Source organism: Epinephelus moara, chromosome 17 (genome assembly GCF_006386435.1).
Source record: "Epinephelus moara isolate mb chromosome 17, YSFRI_EMoa_1.0, whole genome shotgun sequence".
Taxonomy (NCBI): Eukaryota; Metazoa; Chordata; class Actinopteri; order Perciformes; family Serranidae; genus Epinephelus; species Epinephelus moara.
The window spans coordinates 27,101,730-27,119,451 of NC_065522.1; the positions used below are offsets into that span (position 1 = coordinate 27,101,730).

At 39.9% G+C, this 17,722-nt stretch overlaps 1 protein-coding gene across 3 annotated transcripts in view; it reads left to right on the top strand.

Annotated features, from left to right (window-relative positions):
- The window catches only part of rell1 (RELT like 1), a 52,810-nt gene extending 43,846 nt beyond the window's left edge, over positions 1-8,964 (top strand). For 2 of the 3 annotated variants that reach the window (XM_050067944.1, XM_050067945.1), the window contains exons 6-8: positions 1,654-1,786; positions 5,361-5,404; positions 5,487-8,964. In XM_050067944.1, coding sequence (XP_049923901.1) covers positions 1,654-1,786; positions 5,361-5,396 — 169 coding nt within the window. In that variant the 3' untranslated portion in view covers positions 5,397-5,404; positions 5,487-8,964. Of the gene's footprint in view, positions 1-1,653; positions 1,787-5,360; positions 5,405-5,486 lie in introns of those variants that run through there. The other variant, XM_050067946.1, reaches the window with a different exon arrangement.
- The last annotated feature ends 8,758 nt before the right edge of the window (positions 8,965-17,722 follow it).

The window sequence follows — 17,722 nt, forward strand, 5'->3', positions numbered from 1 at the left end:
TTATTGAGACCATGTTAGGTTATTACCTGTCTTCTGGAACGTAATCGCCGTCCATACAAATCTTGTCGAGCAGCACAAATACGATGTATCTGCCGTGTTTGGATGCTTATGAAGCCTCGTAGAGCCAGGAGTAACAACTGCACAAATACGTGGTCCGCCATCGTTGTTGCCAGTGGGAAAGCAACGACATATCTGACGTATATAGTGGCGCAATGACGTGGCATCCTAACCACCTCGAGCCGTGGAAAAGCAAATTGGTTCGCAAGTTGAACCAACTGAGAACCAGCACCAGCACTGGAACTGCTTTGGTGGAAAAGGGGTAACAGAGGCCGTACTCATGCCGCTTTTTTGCGCCCGTAAATGCATTGTTTTCAATGTAGACGTGCAGCACATGCACTCAAATGTCAGAGCAATGCCATTGCAGTGCGCACATTGTCCCGAACACCGGTTTTTGAGGGTGCAATGGCTGTGCCTTCAGATAAACTAGTTCAACTTTTAAAACACAGCTGTGCACACCGCATTTCATTTGACGGAGACCAGCCAACAGGTATCTTTCGCTCTTGAAAGCCGGCACAGAAAAGGCCCAAGAGTAGCACCCAGCGCCTGACCTCACGTTTTCCAGGCGGTTAAAGATTTGGCATGTGTCCCTTAGATTGGTGGGTTGCGGCCACAAGTTTTCCGGAGATGGGATGGACTGACAACAACAAGCCTTACCGTCTGTTGCAGGACACATGTGACCCATTTTCTGTTATATTTGCCACCATCTTGACTGTAAGGCAGCTGAGAGGGATAGTTCTCTGCAGTCTGGCAGTCTTGTTTGTGATGTGACACCGGACACTCCTGTGCACAACTATATTGGGGATTTTCTTTCTCTTAAAGATGGGCTTGGACCCTTTTCATCGCTCTCCAGTGTTTAAGACAAAAGCACCACACTGGGAATAAACCCTGACAGCATGTCACCATTATAAACTGTGTCCAAGTAAGTAAACTTACCATTTCCAGTCCATTAGTGAGCCCGTGAAAGCGTGCAGCCTCGTCCCCACCACGCAGCGAGCGCTCTCCTCATCCTTAATGTCGTGCTGCGAGCTGATTGGGATGCACTGAGGTTGCTTTTCATTTGCACAACCAGATGAATGACGGCGTACGCAGAGGGTCAGCATGACCTGGATACAAATATTCATTTACTGATTTAATTAGAGCTTTGGAGTGTGTCAGCGTGTGTGTGTGTGTGTGTGTGTGTGTGTGTGTGCAGGTGCGTTTGAGTGGGCTGATGATAGCGGTGATAAGTTTAGGTCAGACGGAGTGTGTGTGTGTGTTTGTGTGTGTATTATCAGTGAGAAGACGCAGCAGCAGAAGCCAGCTGTGGCATAAATGAGAATAGCTGGTTCCCACTGAGTTTGTGCATTAAAGGAGCAAACTCTGTGGGTTATCATGTAAATATACTGTTTACAGAGTAAACAAATCAGCAACAAAGATGGTCAATTTTTTCTTTGACCTAGAAAAATAATTCACAGGGATCCTTTTTAAAAAATTCAACAGTATACAGTGAACATGTCGGCCCCCACATAAGAGCAGGAGTTTAATGAGTCCTCGTTGCTCTCTTTCCCCGCTCTAAAAAACATGCAAAACCTTTTTATATTTGTCGCCTCTCAGGTTCCGGGTGACAAAGTGTGACAAACCAACCAGAGAGAGGCGGAGCCTGCTCGTAACAGATGCCAACGGGAGCGTCCACACATCTCCTACAGAGGTGGAGCCCAACAGCCCGACGACATCTGAGTCCCAGCAGGTCTGTATCCTGGAAACTTCATCATCTGTGTCTCTTTGTTTCCCCTCAGGCTCTCTGTGCGCTGATACACTGTGAAATTTATTATTAAACTACATCAGTATTATCATTGGGGCTGGGTGTCGCCACTGATTTCCTGTGCCTATTTGATTTCTGATTTGGTTCGATTCGCTTGGGGATACTTCAGTTACAATCCCAATCTTTGCCAGAATGTGAAATTGATTCTCAGATAAGTAATACTGTAAATTTTTACAAGGAATCTTTTTAAAAAAGAATAAATTCTCAACAGGATTAAAACTGAATATTTTATAACTAAAACCATTGACTCATTCCTCATGAAGGTTCTCTTTCACTTAAAACAACAAGCGTAGCTGTCGTTAGCTCAAGTTATTTTCACTCCTCTGTCTCCACCGCGGCGTCTTTACTCCGTGTTTGTGTATGTGCGTGAAAGTAGCTAAAAGAGGCTGCTGCAGCATGAAACAGGAAGCTAACAGTTACAGATTAAAGAATGGCTAACGTCAGAGCTTCTCAAGACTACGGTCGTTAATAATTTCGCACATGGCTTGTTTACTTCCGGTGAGATTAACAGGGTTAAAGCTTCACGCATCCGTGAGGAAAAAAAGCCCATATGAAAAGATCGATCTAAGATTTTATTAATCAATATCGGGTCATTCAATTGCAGATTGATTTGATCGGAAAACAAGTACCAGATTCTCACATTTGAATTCCTGGAACCAGTTTTGTTTTTTCTTGAAAAATGGCTTAAACGATTAATCTATAATCAAAATAGTAGCTGAAAATTTTCTGTCAATCCATCGATCTCTAAACTCTGTGAGGTAAAAACAAGGGGCAGCCTCCAGGGCGGGCGAGTGAGGCCAATGCGGAAGTGCCAAAAACTGCAATTCATCGACTGGCCACTAGGGGCTGGCTGCATACCAGAGCAAATCCCCATCGACTCCCATGTTAAAATGCCTAAATATGGGTAAAACCTGCAGATAGATGTGTCACTAAAATGGCACATTCACACACCTGTTTAGAAGGTTCAAGTCAACTTCATCGTACAGACTCTTCTAATATCAAACAGAGACTACTGTATATACAAAGAAAACACTAAAAACTCCACAAAGAGCTCATAATGTACAACAGTGAGAAAACAGAAGACACCTCAGGAGTCATGGATCAAGAAAACAATTATAAAACAAAACGGAAAAACTACTTTCAACAAATAGATACGACTCTTCATGAGATATAACTTGTTGTGAAGTTAATGTGATTTTAGTTAAATAAGTGTTTAAACATTGATGATAAAGAGTCGCTGATAAATCCAGCTGCAGTGATGATCCGCCTGCAGCTCTGCTGGGTTCTGTTTACATCACAGGAACGCTGCTTATGAAATTTCAGTGCTCCAGGTGATGGTGAGCAGCCTCGGCTCGTCTCTCCTCGGTGTTTTAATTTACTGTTTACAAGAGTGTGCAGAGAGTTGTCTTCAGGTTTGTGTACACAATGTTTCCTCGTAGGTGATTTCCTCTCATATTCTTCTGTGACCAGATAAATTAAAAACAACAACTGAAAACCTGAACAGAAAACAATAAAATAAAGCATTCATTACTGATTCAACTTCAGTGTTAGTCGTCAGACGGATTTGCTTTATAATCACATTCATGTTCATGCACACAGTTTCCTGTGGAGGGGCTCACCCCTGCTTTTGTAGCACCACTGATTTAGTTACATTCGATCATCTGCAAAATTTTCAACATCCATGCACCGACTGGATTCCTCAGCTCGTTATTGGGCCTGATATTGATCTTATTAATTGGATCAATTTTGAAAGGAGACAATATTTGCAGTTGGCTAACATTACTAAAGACACCACTTTTCTAAAACCATATTTAGATATTTTCTTAATGGCTGAGTGGCATTCCTAGGGTTCTGAAAAAGTAGATTAAAAAAAGTATAAATAAACACAGGACTACATGAATAAATACGGAAATAAAAAATAAAAGAATTCATAAATGCTGAAATAAATGTTAATAAATACTAAAGGAATTAAAAAAGAAAGAAAGAAATACATAAATAAATACACAAAGTATGAATTAATAAATAAATAAAGGATTTGATAAATGCTGAAATAAATAAATATGACAATAAATATATAACATAATTAATAAATGCTGAAATTAATACAGAAAGAATAAATAGATAAATGAAGGAATTAATAAATGACAAAAATATATACACAAATTATATACAAAGTATAAATAAAGACTTGATAAATGCTGAAATAAATAAATGATTTGATAAATGGTTGTTAATGAAATAATTATTAAATTTTGAAAATAATACAGAAAGAATAAATTAATAGATAAATAAGATTATTAATAAATGCTAAAATAATAGATAAATGAATAAACAGAATGAATGAATGAATAAAAGATTTGATAAATGCTGAAATAAATATGTGTATAATTAGATATGGGAAAATAGATAAAGGAATTTATAAATAAAGAAATAAATACAAAATGTATGAATTAATAAATGAATAAAAGATTTGATAAAGGCTGAAATAAATAAATATGACAATAAATAAATAAAGAAATAATTAATGCTGAAATAAATACAGAAACATAAATACAGAAAGAATAAATAAATACGTAAATAAGGTAATGAATAAATGTTAAAATATATACAGAAATTAAATACCAAGTATAAATAAATAAAGACTTGATAAATGCCGAAATAAATAAATGATTTGATAAATGGTTGTGAATGAAATAATTATTAAATGTTGAGATGAATACAGAAAGAATAAATTAATAGATAAGTAAGATAATTAATAAATGCTAAAAATAATAAATAAATAAATACAGAAAGAAAGAATGAATGAATAAATAAAAGATTTGATAAATGCTGAAATAAATTTTAAAAAAATTAATAAATTGGGAAATAAATACAGAAATAAATATTAAAGTACATAAATAAATGCATAAATAAAGAAACAAATTCAGAGGTTCGGACCTTCTGAATCATTCACATGCAGACACAAATGTATTTATGCATTTATTTATTTCCATATTTATTTAACATTTAATTGTCATTTTTTCTTTTGTTTATTGATGCATTTATTTCTGTATGTCATATCAAATTATTTCTGTATTTATTCATTTATTCTTGTATGTATACATTTATTTATATCCATATCTATTCTTTGATGCTTGAGTCATGTTTTGTCCTCCGTACAGATGAAGCCGATGTTGTGTCACAGTTTGTTTTCTACAGTTACTGAAATTGAGCCTGGTAATGTGAGAGATTTGAGTCACGTCATAATCAAATTTGTTTTAGGGTGGAGAGACGAAACCCTCGTGTTTCATAGACAGTACAAATGCAAAGAATCAATTTACAGCTTTAACATCCGTGTTTGTTTCATTTCATACTCTGTTGACTTTTGGCTTTCTCATATTGACTGTGTGAGAAGGAAAAATGCCTTCAGCCCAATAAAGTACACAAACATGATGGCAGAACACGCCATTGATTATCATTAATTATTACTGTGTTGAATCAATATTATTTCCTTTAACAGGAGGAGACGAACAACTTGGACAAAGAGAAACGATAGAAACTCAGGTAACGTGTCTCGTGTGTTTTTTATCAGCCACATGTGTGTTTTTCATTTCTGTTTTGTAAAGTTTATTCTCCCGTTTGACAGTTTTCCAAAGAGAGGAGAAAAACAACACTCGGACACTTTTTAAAAACCCAAACAAGACCAATGAAACATCAGCGCTGGAGAGGCGAGGTCGACCCGGGAGTCGTCCCCTCCACATTCCTGCTCCACGCGGAGTCACAAGTGCTGCTGCTGATAATGATGAGGACGACAGCGGCGAGAGTGACACACAGAGTCACAACAGCCGGTAATTTTACAAGCAGAAAGCGGGGAAAGTGTGTCTGCTTGTGACGCACTCCATCTCCTCTTAAAATAGATTTACAATAGTGCCTTGCTCAAGGGGCGTTAAAGCAGGGCGGCTGCTTAATGTCACGGGAGCCTGAACCAGGGCCTTCCCGATGAACTAAGGTCTTGTTACTCAGTATGCAGATGATGTGATGTTTTTTGTATATGGAGGTAGAGAAAAGTTTTGCATGTCATCAGTCAGTTAATTGTTTAATCTAAAACCCAGAAACAGGTACAGTCTGAGAATAAAGTGTGGGTTGTCATTCCCAAACAGGAAGTAGGAACAACCTGACCATGGCCGTCACAGAGCCAGGAAGTAGACCGGAGTATTAGGAGATGTGACGAGAGTTAAGAAACTGTAATCGTATCCTGTGGTGGTGTGAAGAGAGCGCAGTATTCTGGGTTAAACGACAAATAAGCTTCAATATTCAGACACAGACTCATCGTTTTCTCTTAAAGTGACAGTGTTATTTTGACATTAATTGCGAACGTTAAACAAGCCATTCTGTTCCCGCCAGTCATGGTCACTGCCAGATTTTATATTTGTAATTCCCCATGTGTCAGACATATTCTACGGAAGCCGAGAATGGCCGTGCTTGCAGTTATTTTTCTAATGCCGTCATCTTGAGATCCAGAAGTTTATTATTTTGTTTTCTTGAGATAACGAAGCTGTTTTAATGTTGATTCTCGAGAAAACAAAAGGCCAGTCTTTAGAGAATTCAATAATTTATCACAAGAAACAGGCAGTTAACAGTGGTTAGCATTGTCGCCTAACGGCAAAAGGGTTCGTGGGTCGAACCTGGGAGCCCGTCATATTCTAAACATGTCAGCGTGGGTTAACTTACGTACTTACTTTGCACACTGAGTCTGTTTTTTTTTGGATGCGTTTTTTGTTTATCCATCACCCTATGAAATGATTCTGTGCGCCCCGTTCCTCTGTCTTGTCACGGCTGTGTCCTGCTGCCACATTTTCTTCTCTGATTCTTGGTCAAACGTCTCTAAAGGCTCGGACAGATGCAAAAAACGCAGAAAGATGAACATCATTCTAGTATTTATAGAGAACTCAAAAGTGAGTGTCTGGCTTAAAAAATAATTGCAAGTTTGGCTGTTCTTGGCTTAGATACTAATCAATCAGTCAATTCTTGAGAAAATACATGGGTTGATCATGGTTTAATTGTGGGAAACTCTACTCAGTTCATTTATCACACCTCACTGTCATGACTGTCTGGAGAATTCATAACTAAATATAAATGTGTATTTTTGTTTGCTGCATTAACGTAATTAAAGCAAGTGACCTTTGTTTTCTCAAGATGACAGGCTGATTATCTCTTTACTGCAAGTTAAAAAGAAAAGCTTTGTTATCTCAGGATAACAGTATGAAAAAATATTAAGCACGGCTGTTCTCGGCTTCCCTGCATCACTAAAACATTAAACTTTGTTGTTTTAGACATTTTATCATCTTATGAAGTTGTTTTTGTGAACGTGTTTCCTGTTTACACCTACGACATTAGAAATTGTGGAGTTTGTGTTTAACTCTTTTAGCTTTGCTTTGGTCTCCACACAGGCGTTTATCAGGTGGAGAATGTCTAAGATGCATTATGGGAAATGTAGGATCAAGTGTTGTTGGTGCTTGATCTGAAATAAAGACAAGGAGCCTGTTTCGACCTGGTATTAACATGTGTTTAGGTGATTCGGTGTCAATCATGTATCTCCAGCCGACCACTTGTGTTCAGATTTCGTTACTGCTAGGATGCATTAGTGTTTACACTGCAAAAGATATGTGGTCAAATACACATGTTCATACCAGGTTTAATCAGTCTCTGAGAGACAGTATATCTCAGCCTGTGTAACTTTATTAAAAAGAAAAATCTGTCTCAAGTGAGTCCTGTACAGAGAGGCGAAGCCCCTTAAATTCCAGTGTCCCCACCGGAACCTTTTCTCGGAAACAATAGGTATGGTAGTTAAATGACGAGAGGCAAATAAGTTGTTGATCCTGTTTACATTGTGCCACAAGTTACAAATACGATGTTTGTCAATTCACAAGATCATTTTGTAATTCAGGTTCAGTTTTGTGTTAAACCGATCAGTGAACTACATCTTTTGTCAACACCAGCTAGCTAGCTAGCTTAGCCATGTTCCACACACACATGTAATGTTCAGCAAGAGAGAAAGCTATGACGTCACTGACGCAACTTGCGTAGTTGTTTTAATCATGTATTTTCATGGTCTTAAACTGAAAACACACCAGCCCCCGCCACGGCAAGGCACATTATGTGATGCGCATCGATTGCTGCCCCTAGCATGCACCAGACGCGTCACACTGACGCAAAGTTATTCCTACTTTTACTGACAGATCTGTACCTCTTCCACTTCTGCGTTAGCTTAAAATCACGTGTGGACAGCCCCTAATTAAAGTTGATTTCTCAGCTTCTCCAGAGCTACGACTCGCCAGGCGATATCTTTTTGGCCACTGTCTTATGACAAGATTGTGGGTCGTTTAGCTCGGGATATTTCTCCACCTCCACAACGAGTCTCTCGTTATCAATTCTTTGTCTCACACAAGACAGCAACAGCTACGGAGTTCTCTTTATACATCCATAATGAGGAGAGGAGTCGAGCTGCTATAGGAGCAGAGAAAAAGAGCTGCCACAGGAGCTGGTCTGTACAAGCAGATAGCAAGTAGGGGAAAATGCATTTAATTCGGGGGGTAATGAGGCTGGAAATAGGACAGTGGCACGTGTCTAGTCGTTGCCGGTGTGGGGTTCTACACTGAAAATATTAGGGGCGCATTTTTTGACACATGGCGTTCTGGCTCGCAAAATAATCTCATGCGAAATTTATGGCACAGTTCAAACTGGATCAAAAATTATTTGTCTTTCGTCGTTGACTACAGTAAACCTTTTTTCCGAAGTAAGGTCGCATAGTGGTCCATCGGAATGGGAGGGACTCACCTCTCTATAAAAGACGGGTACTAAATCATTGGAGCAGCCCTTTAAAGACCCTCCTGAGTTAAGACATAATCACCTGAATATATACTTTCCCAGATCTTTGTGATCAAACGTATAATTTTAGGCATGTTTTCTTCCAACTTTATATTTGTGAACGTCATTGTGCCTCATTTTTTAAAAACACGTACAGTAAACCTGTTGTTATTCAAAGTTTGGGAGAGTTTGCCGTGTTTTTATTGTTGTATAATGAAATAAATAAAGACAACTAATACATATCAAACCATGAATAATTTATTGTTTTCATTTATTCATACGCTCTGTGTACCAGCTGAGACGTCGGTACATTAGAGTCCACCACTGACCTGCAGGCTAACTGCTCCCTCTCCTCCCTCTGACTGAGCCATCCGTCTTCATATTCTATTCTCTCTCATTTCCTTCTCTCATCTCGGCACCCTCCTCGCTCCTTCTCTCCCATTTTTCGCGCCGTAATGAAAAGATGATTTGTCTTATTCATTTCGAGTAGGTAGTCCGACGACCTCGGGCTCTCTATCATATTATTTCCAGATAATTGAGATGAGATGGAGATGGAGAGGTGTTGTGAGCATTAAAAAATCCTTGACTTCCTGTTGCCTCTTGACCTTCTGAGTCTTATGAGAGAGACACAAGTTTCTGACTTTAAAGGGGAACTTTTTCATTTTTTATTCTGGACCTTATTTTCATGTTTCTGTGTCTAAGTGACTGATAGAGACAACAGTTTTTGGAAACTGGTCCAATATTAAGAGAGAGGCTGCAGCTGTGATACAGGCTGCAATGTAACCACTTGGGGCAATTGTGCACCATCATTGTACGTCCACTAAAAGTGCTTGTTTTTGCTGCTGACAGGCTGAGATTGTTATTATCAGTGTCTGGCAATATTATGGAAAGGATTCCTACAGAGATAGACCTTTTTCTTCAACCAGAAACAGCCCCGAAATCGCCATCACCAAACCCACCAGACTCCATTTAAAGAAACAGTAATTTTCTAATTGTAAAACACACTTAATTTAAAGTTGACAGACACAAAAATAAAACTTCCAAAAACCATCTTGGTTCATCTTTCCACTGTTCCAACAATCACCAACTCTGGTTTGGTTGAAATAAACCCTTAATTCACCCAGTTAGAGGTGAAAATATGCTGCTCTATATACACTAAAATTACTGTTTCTTTAAATGGAGTCTGGTGGGTTTGACGATGGTGATTTCGGGGCTGTTTCTGGTTGAACAAAAATGATCTTACTCTTCAACAAAAAGGTCTCTGTAGGGATCCTTTCCATAATGTCACCCAGTGATGGCAGGGACGGTAGCCGGAATTGGGCCAGCTAATTTTGCCCGATTCTGGGGGTCATTGGCCGAGTTGGGCAACCGGATGCAGCCCGACTAATTTCATCTGGCATGTCGAGTTTGGGCCTATGCTGGGCCAGATCATTTTTGATAACAGCCCAGTAATGGAGGTGACGGCTGCCATAATCCAGCCATCTGATTTGGCAGGATTCTGTAGTGTCATTCATGCCGAGTCTCAGTGGAGTCAGGCGACCAGTTGTGGCCCAACTTATTTCTTCTGGCGTGCCGAGTTTGGGCCTAAGCTGGGTAAGGTCATTTTTGGTAACGGGCCAGTGATGGCAGTGACGGTAGCCAGAATCAGGCCAGCTGATTTGGCTTGATTCTGGGTTGTCATTCATGCTAAGGAGTCCGGTAACCAGATGCAGCCAGACTTATTTCTTCCAGCGTGTTGAGTTTGGGCCAAAGAGGCAGGTCATTTTTGATAATGGCCCAGTGTTGGCAGTGTCAACAGCCAGACTCAGGCTAACTGATTTGGCCCGATTCTGGGGCGTCATTCATGGCGAATCTAAGTTGAGTTGGGCTACCAAACGCAGCTCAACCTATTTCTTCTGGCATGCCGGTTTGGGCCAAAGGTGGGCCAGGTAATTTTTGATAACAGTCCAGATGGCAGTGTCAGCAGCCAGACTCAATCTGGCGTGTGGAGTTCGGGCCAATTCTGGGCCAGGTCATTCTGGCTACCCAGGCAGACACTTATAAAACAATCTGAGCCTGTCAGTGACAAAAACAAACACTTTTAGTGGCTGTAAATTGACAGTGCACAGTTGCCTCAAGAGGTAACCTTTCAGCATGTTTCACCGCTGCCAGCTGAAGCGCTCTCACTCAATACTGGACCAATTTCAAAATCGTTGTTACCCTCAGCTACTTAGACACAAAACATGTGAAAATATGTTTGAGGTTGAAAATACTGAACTCACCCTTTAAAGAAACCACAGGGGAAAAGATTGAATATCTGTTAATGTCCGTTATAACCTCACTGAATTATTAACAGATGCTTAACTACTCTGACCAACAGCAGAGGAAGCAATGAAACAAGATTTCTGAGTGACACATGACTGCTGCTGGTGTCACTTGACGGCACTGGAGGGAGGATTGACTTACAAAGTGTTGACAGAGACGAAGAGACATTTACATGCAGTGGAAAAGAAAAACTGATAGCACACATGGCGATACACCCCACCCATGGCTGTAGGTTCAAAGCCTTGCCCTTTATAAACACACACACACACACACACACACACACACAGTGGACAGCTTCGGGGTGTCAAACCTGTCAGACAGATGCGGTCGACGGTGCAGGACATGAATACGCAGCACGAGAACCTGGTGCAAATATTGACGCATGTATGTGTGTTTACTTTAGCTTGAACTGGGTGGGGGTGTCACCAGTCTGATGAAAGGTTTTCTCACACAACACTAGAGCGATGAAGAATTCCCACGAGGAAATTAGGTATGCACATAAAAACAGTGTACAGATAATAATAAAGCTCTGTTCTGTCTCTTTTGCATGACTTCATAAGCAGTAAATTTATCTCAGGTGCTGAATTATTCAGGCCTCCAGGCGACAGGGTTCCCATGCCGATGCCGGGCTAAGTGCCCTACATCTTATCTTTGTCGCTGGATATCAGCCAAGAGGATGGAGCTCTGGCTCAGAGGGGGACTTTTTTTTTTTAGGGAAATATTTGGGAGCAGAGGGAGGAAGTCTAGTCAATGTTTAACACCTCTTGAACCACATCAGGGTCTGTAAACGCAGTGACCTTGTGGAACAGCTCGCTGCACCTTGCTTTAAAACTCAGATAGTGGGATTCAAGTCGGCTCATACATTAGCAGCAGCGTTATTGTTCATGGTGGTCCGTGCGATCATCATATATATATATATATATATATATATATATATATATATAAACACATCCCGACATGTTGACGAATTCTTTTCATTATATTACAGATTCATTCCGCCCAGCCATCATTTGAATTTCTTTGTCCTCTCCTACAGTCGTATATCGCTTCACCTACACTACACTGCCTCCACATGATCTCCATGGTGCTGCTACGTTTTGTCCGTGTTCGTAAACTTTAAGAAAATGTGCACAAGTATCAACAAAAGGCTCCGTCCATCTCTAACGTTGAGCATAAATGAACCCTAAGCCTGAAGGGAGGTCATGCGTTTGGTCGTGTGTGTATCTGACTGTCCAGAGCTTATCTCACAAACTACTGGACCAATCAGCCTAATATTTTGTGTCCACATTCATGACTGTATGTCCAAGGACCTCTCGTGTTTGACTGTTTTACATCATCACTGACTGCTGACACCTCACTAATTTTAACCGGCCTTTAGAGTCTGAAATCATCTCGGCTAAAAACAAGTCTTACTGTTTTGTTGCAGTCCATTTTTTGTCGTCGTGGCTTAAAAAACTGTCATCCATAAAAAGTTTGGTGTCATTTTGAACTGGAGCATCTGCAGATTAATTCCATATCCGAAATGTTATGATCCATGAAAGGTAGGCACGATACGAGATGAATAAAAAAACATTTTTGTTATCCTTGCCGCCATTTTGAATGCAAGAGAGCCAGCCGCAGTTGCACAACGTTCCAGCTGTAATGCAGTTTTGTTGCATTTCAGAAGTGAAGTGTTATGCCTGCACCATTTTATAGATTTTCAGATTTTGTTGATCTGGCCTTTTTCCCTTAATATTTAAGCTTCTACTTAATATTTAAATAGACGATGTAGTTAAATGGTTTCTTTTTTTTAAATTTTTTTTTATTGTTTATTGTTGTTAATTCTTACTTTGTTGTGCTGTAGCCTACAAACCAAGTTAATACCTTGAAAAATCCAGTTATGAATGACATGGATTGAAGATTTGTGGCTCTGTTTTACTTATTAAAAATAAATCATCCTCATAATTAAATCGTATCTTCTGAAGCATTCTGCAGTGTGTTTGCTTAAAATACAAAAATAGTCTCAAGTGGCTGGGATCAGCTTGATCAGCCGGATTGAGACTGCCTGGCAGAGACTCTACTGAGTGTACTTCTTCAAATTTAACCAGTGTAACAGCCCTGAAATTAACATCACCAAGGCAACTGATGCTGTTTAAAAAAACAGTAATTTTATTATCCTAACACACACTTCATAAAGGAACATTATTCGAAATTAGTCCAGTTTTGAGTGAGACCAGCAGGACTGTCTATTTACGTCCATTAAACGTGTTTGTTTTTGTCACTGACAGGCTCAAATTGTTTCTAAAACTGTATGACAACAATATGAAAAGTATCCCTACAGAGTTAGATGTTTTTTAAAAGTGTAAGATCTTTTTTGTTGAACCAGAAACAGCCCCAAAATCACTTTCACCAAACCTACCAGACTCTATTTAAATAAACAGTAATTTTATCATCGTAAAACACACTTCATTCAGAGTCAACAGAAACAAAATAAAAGTCAAAAACACCATCTTGGTTCATTCTTCCACCGTTCCAACAATCACCAGCTCTGGTTTGGTTGAAATAAACCCTTAATTCACTGGGTTAGATGTGAAAATATGCTGACTCTATACACGCTAAAATTACTATTTATTTAAATGGAGTCTGGTGGATTTGGTGATGGTTCCAACAAACACTAACTCTGGTTTGGTTACTTGACTAATAGAGCACACCTAAGCCTGTTCTTCCAAGTTAACACGGAAAATGTGGTTTACAATGTTCCCAAGATTCAAATACACACAAAGCTCCACAGATATTACACAAACTGAAAATGACTACTTCTGTATTGTAGTTTCATGTCTTTGGGAACTGAAACTGTGAGCTACATTTCCCACGTGTGCTTGCATGACGCAGCACAGGTGTGATCTATCTGACGTCATTATAAGCCCTGAGATTCTCCTTTGTCAAACATTTGCCCTGTTTGTTGTCTGAAGACGGGAGGCTCGGCTTTTTCTGTCAATACCTGAACGAACAAAGACTTTGTTTCACGAGATTTGATAGCTTTGGTCCTCTGGCGCTTTAAAACTGAGGTGTGAACGTGGTGTTGTCTTTTAAAGTGTCAAAAAAAGAAAGGGAAACAAAAGGATAGAGAGGCACTTTTTGTTTTGGTCTTGAGATGTGGATGGTATAAAAATACAGACAAATGCCCAACTTATGCTTTAAATCCTTCTCCATGGGTTGGAAACATTTTTTAGACCCTCATAAGGTCATCAAACTCTCAAAGCCCTTCAGATAAAGCAAGACATGCACTGACATTTACCCAAAACAAGGCTTGACTTTGTTTGCCCCGAGGAGTTATCATTGTGGAAACACCAGGTTTTGACCTAACAAGAAAAATCTGTACTTTAAAATTATTTTTTACTAGGAGGAAGTTTTACTTCACTGTCGCCAAACCCACCAGACTCCATTAAAAAAAAAGCAGTAATTCTGTTATTGTATAAGACACTTCATTCAAAGCCGATAAAAACAAAATAAAACTCACAAAAACCATCTTGGTTCTTTATCCACTCTTCCAATAGTCCCCAGCTCTGGTTTGGTTGACATAAACCCTTAACTCACCCAGTTAGATGTGAAAACATGCTGGATCTATACACGCTAAAATTACTGTTTATTGAAATGGAGTCTGGTGGGTTTGGCGATAGCAACGTTGGGGTTTTTCCTCATTAAACAAAAATAATTTTACTCTTTAATAAAAAGGTCTATCTCTGTCGGGATCTTTTCCATAATGTTGTCAGACACTAGACACAGGGCCTGTTTATACGGTTCCATATATTTCTGAAAGCGGGTATTTATCTTTGCGTTTGCACCTGTCATTTACACGTAACTGACGTTTTTCTCGACGAAAACGGAGATTTTCAAAAACGGCTTCCAAAGTGAAAATTTTTAAAAAATATCCGTTTCTATGGAGACGTGTAAACAGGATAGACAGAGATGAACTGTTCGAGATGAACTGCGCCTCGCCTGAAAAGTAGACGAGAGCAGGCGGCCGCAGAGGGGGGCGGTGACAAAAAGCTGCGGTGAAGTCGGACAGTTTCCCGACAGTTTCCAGCAGCCTTCAGTCCGTACAGGAAGTCACAGACACATTGTACAACATCCTGTCTGGAATGATGTCAACTCATTAAAAAGGTGATCAGACCCATATATCAGTTTGTTTTCACCATCAGTCACACGACATGTTTTCTGTTCACAGAATAAACCTTCAGGTCAGACAAATACAATCTTAATCTCTAGAATTCAACACAAATGAGTAGTTTATCTAAAACGTCATATTGTTGAGTTGACATCTGAACCAATCAGCTGTTAGATCAGGTGAGAGCCAGGCGGTGCAGTCGGTGGAGAGCAACTGCAGCGCCTGGCTCTAAAAACTGCGGCCGCCTCGCTCTTGCGGTTTTATCGCCGTCCACTTTTGTAATACGTCAGAGCAAGTCGGACACAAAACTAACCGGCATGCATTGTTCGCCGATCGCCGGTGATTGAATCTGCGCAGGACTGGCTCATCTCGAACGAACCTAATGACGTTGCAACCCAGTTCGCGCATGCCCATTAGGCGCCCGGGAACCACAACAACAATGGCGGATATATGTTTACGTTTTGTTAGCACTTTTGGGACTACTTACAAGCTTACACATGAACTTAGCACTGCTGCATCAACATCACCGCGACATCAGCGCACAAAGACGTCTGCTGAGCCTGATATTAGTAAGTGCATAGCAGCTAACTATGCTACATAAGGTTAAAATGTAGTCTATCATTGTTTTTATCACTAGCGCCAAGAGGAAACAAATCACTGTGCATGCGCAGAACGTTCTTCTGTGGTGTTTGACATATGGCGTATGGCATGCTAACTGCAGCGAAAAGCTGCCTTTTCTGCGTTTTCGTGGAAACAGGGATATCGTTTTCACAACTGATAGTGTAAACCCGGAATTTTTTTTATACAGGATAAATAAAAATCTGTTTTTATTTGTATTGGTATCCGTGTAAACAAGGCCTTAGAATAACAATCTGAGCCTGTCAGTGGCAAAAACAAGCACTTTAAGTGGACGTCAATTAAGAGTGTGCAATTGCAGCCCGTCTAAGGGTGCTTTCAGACCTAGAGTTGTCTCCTTTGGTCCGAATCAGGGACTGAGTTCGTCACAAAGTTGTATAATTGCCTAGAGTTGGTTCGTGTTCTCACTGCAGCATTTACAAGCGGACCAGATCAAATGCCTTGTGTGAGAAAGCTGCTCTTGATTGGTCAGAATTTCAATGCGGGAAAAATCCAGGAAGTAAACCAAACGTTGAAGAAGAGTACACTTGCAAGATAAATGTGACACTTTCTAATGTCACAATGGAGGGACAACTACGCAGGTTGATTTTAGCGCTGGTCATCGTGGACTATATTGCTGTCATTGTTCATTTTAGTCAAACCATACAGTTTGAAAACGAGGCGCGGCTCCAACTAGAAAACAATGTTTTGATGCATTGGATGTGCTGAATGTGGTTTGGTATGACTATTATCTTACAGTATGGTGTCTATTTTTAGCTAGTGTTCACAAATGTTTGATGATATTGAGTCAAGCCATGATTTTTCAGCATTCACCACTGAGTCAAGTCACCAGGTCGGGAATTTAATATTTAACCAGAGTGAAAACATTAGCTAATTTCCAGGGCGAACTCCAAAACAAGGACTATTTCAGGCTCCTTCTCCGACATTTAAAGGGGAAATAACCCGTTTAATGTCGACACTGATTACTGTGTTTCCAGGACAGTGGGAATCAGCAGAACAATCCTGTTTTAGGAGGATATTTCCCTGTTAAATACAGTCCTACCCATTCCTCCGAGACAAGGACGTGTGTGTGTGTGTGTGTGTGTGTGTGTGTGTGTGTGTGTGCCGCAATTAAGGGTGACATCATTAACTCCAACAAAGCCTTGAGAAAAACAAACATGTTAACGGAGCGCGCACACCTCAGGGACCCTCTGCAGCCGGCTGCCTAATGGACCTAATAAAAACAACACGAAGGAATCTGACACACAAGTGCTCTTTATTTGCCTTCGTCGACGTTCGACGCTCAGCAGGTTGTGGCTCAAATTAGCTCGTTGCAGAACTACTTTTGTGCTGTTATCTGAGGGCGGGGTGAGGTGAATTGATTACTGTGAGTCACGGAGATGACAGGATACTGAGAGGTGACTTGAATAATGGAAAACAAGATGGAGAGGTGGACTCTGTTTCCTGTTTTCATGCAGAGATGTCAGGGATCATTCACTCTGTTTATTGTCTCACATACAAATGGATCATTTCATGCTTTCAAATAAGTTTAACTATTGATGGTAATATTATATAGTCTTACTAAAATTTAGTTTGTTCAAAACACACATTAAACACACATTAAACATGGCTTAATAGAGACAGTTTCAAACACAAGTACACAAATCAGCTTCACTATAACTCGCAGCATTCACAGACAAACACTTGACTTTATCTGAAACACATTTTCCCCACAAATACAACATGCTAATGTTATTAGCACAAGCCTATGGCATTTTACCTTGTATAAATTAGCCTAGCAGCTAGCAGACTTTTCCTCTACTCATATGAAGCCAGGGACAACAGCAACATTTAACAAAGGTAACGTTACAAAATTTGGCTCCATTACAACTCACAAGGTTCACCGACAAAACAACTGTCTTATACTAAACACGTTTTCCAAACAAACA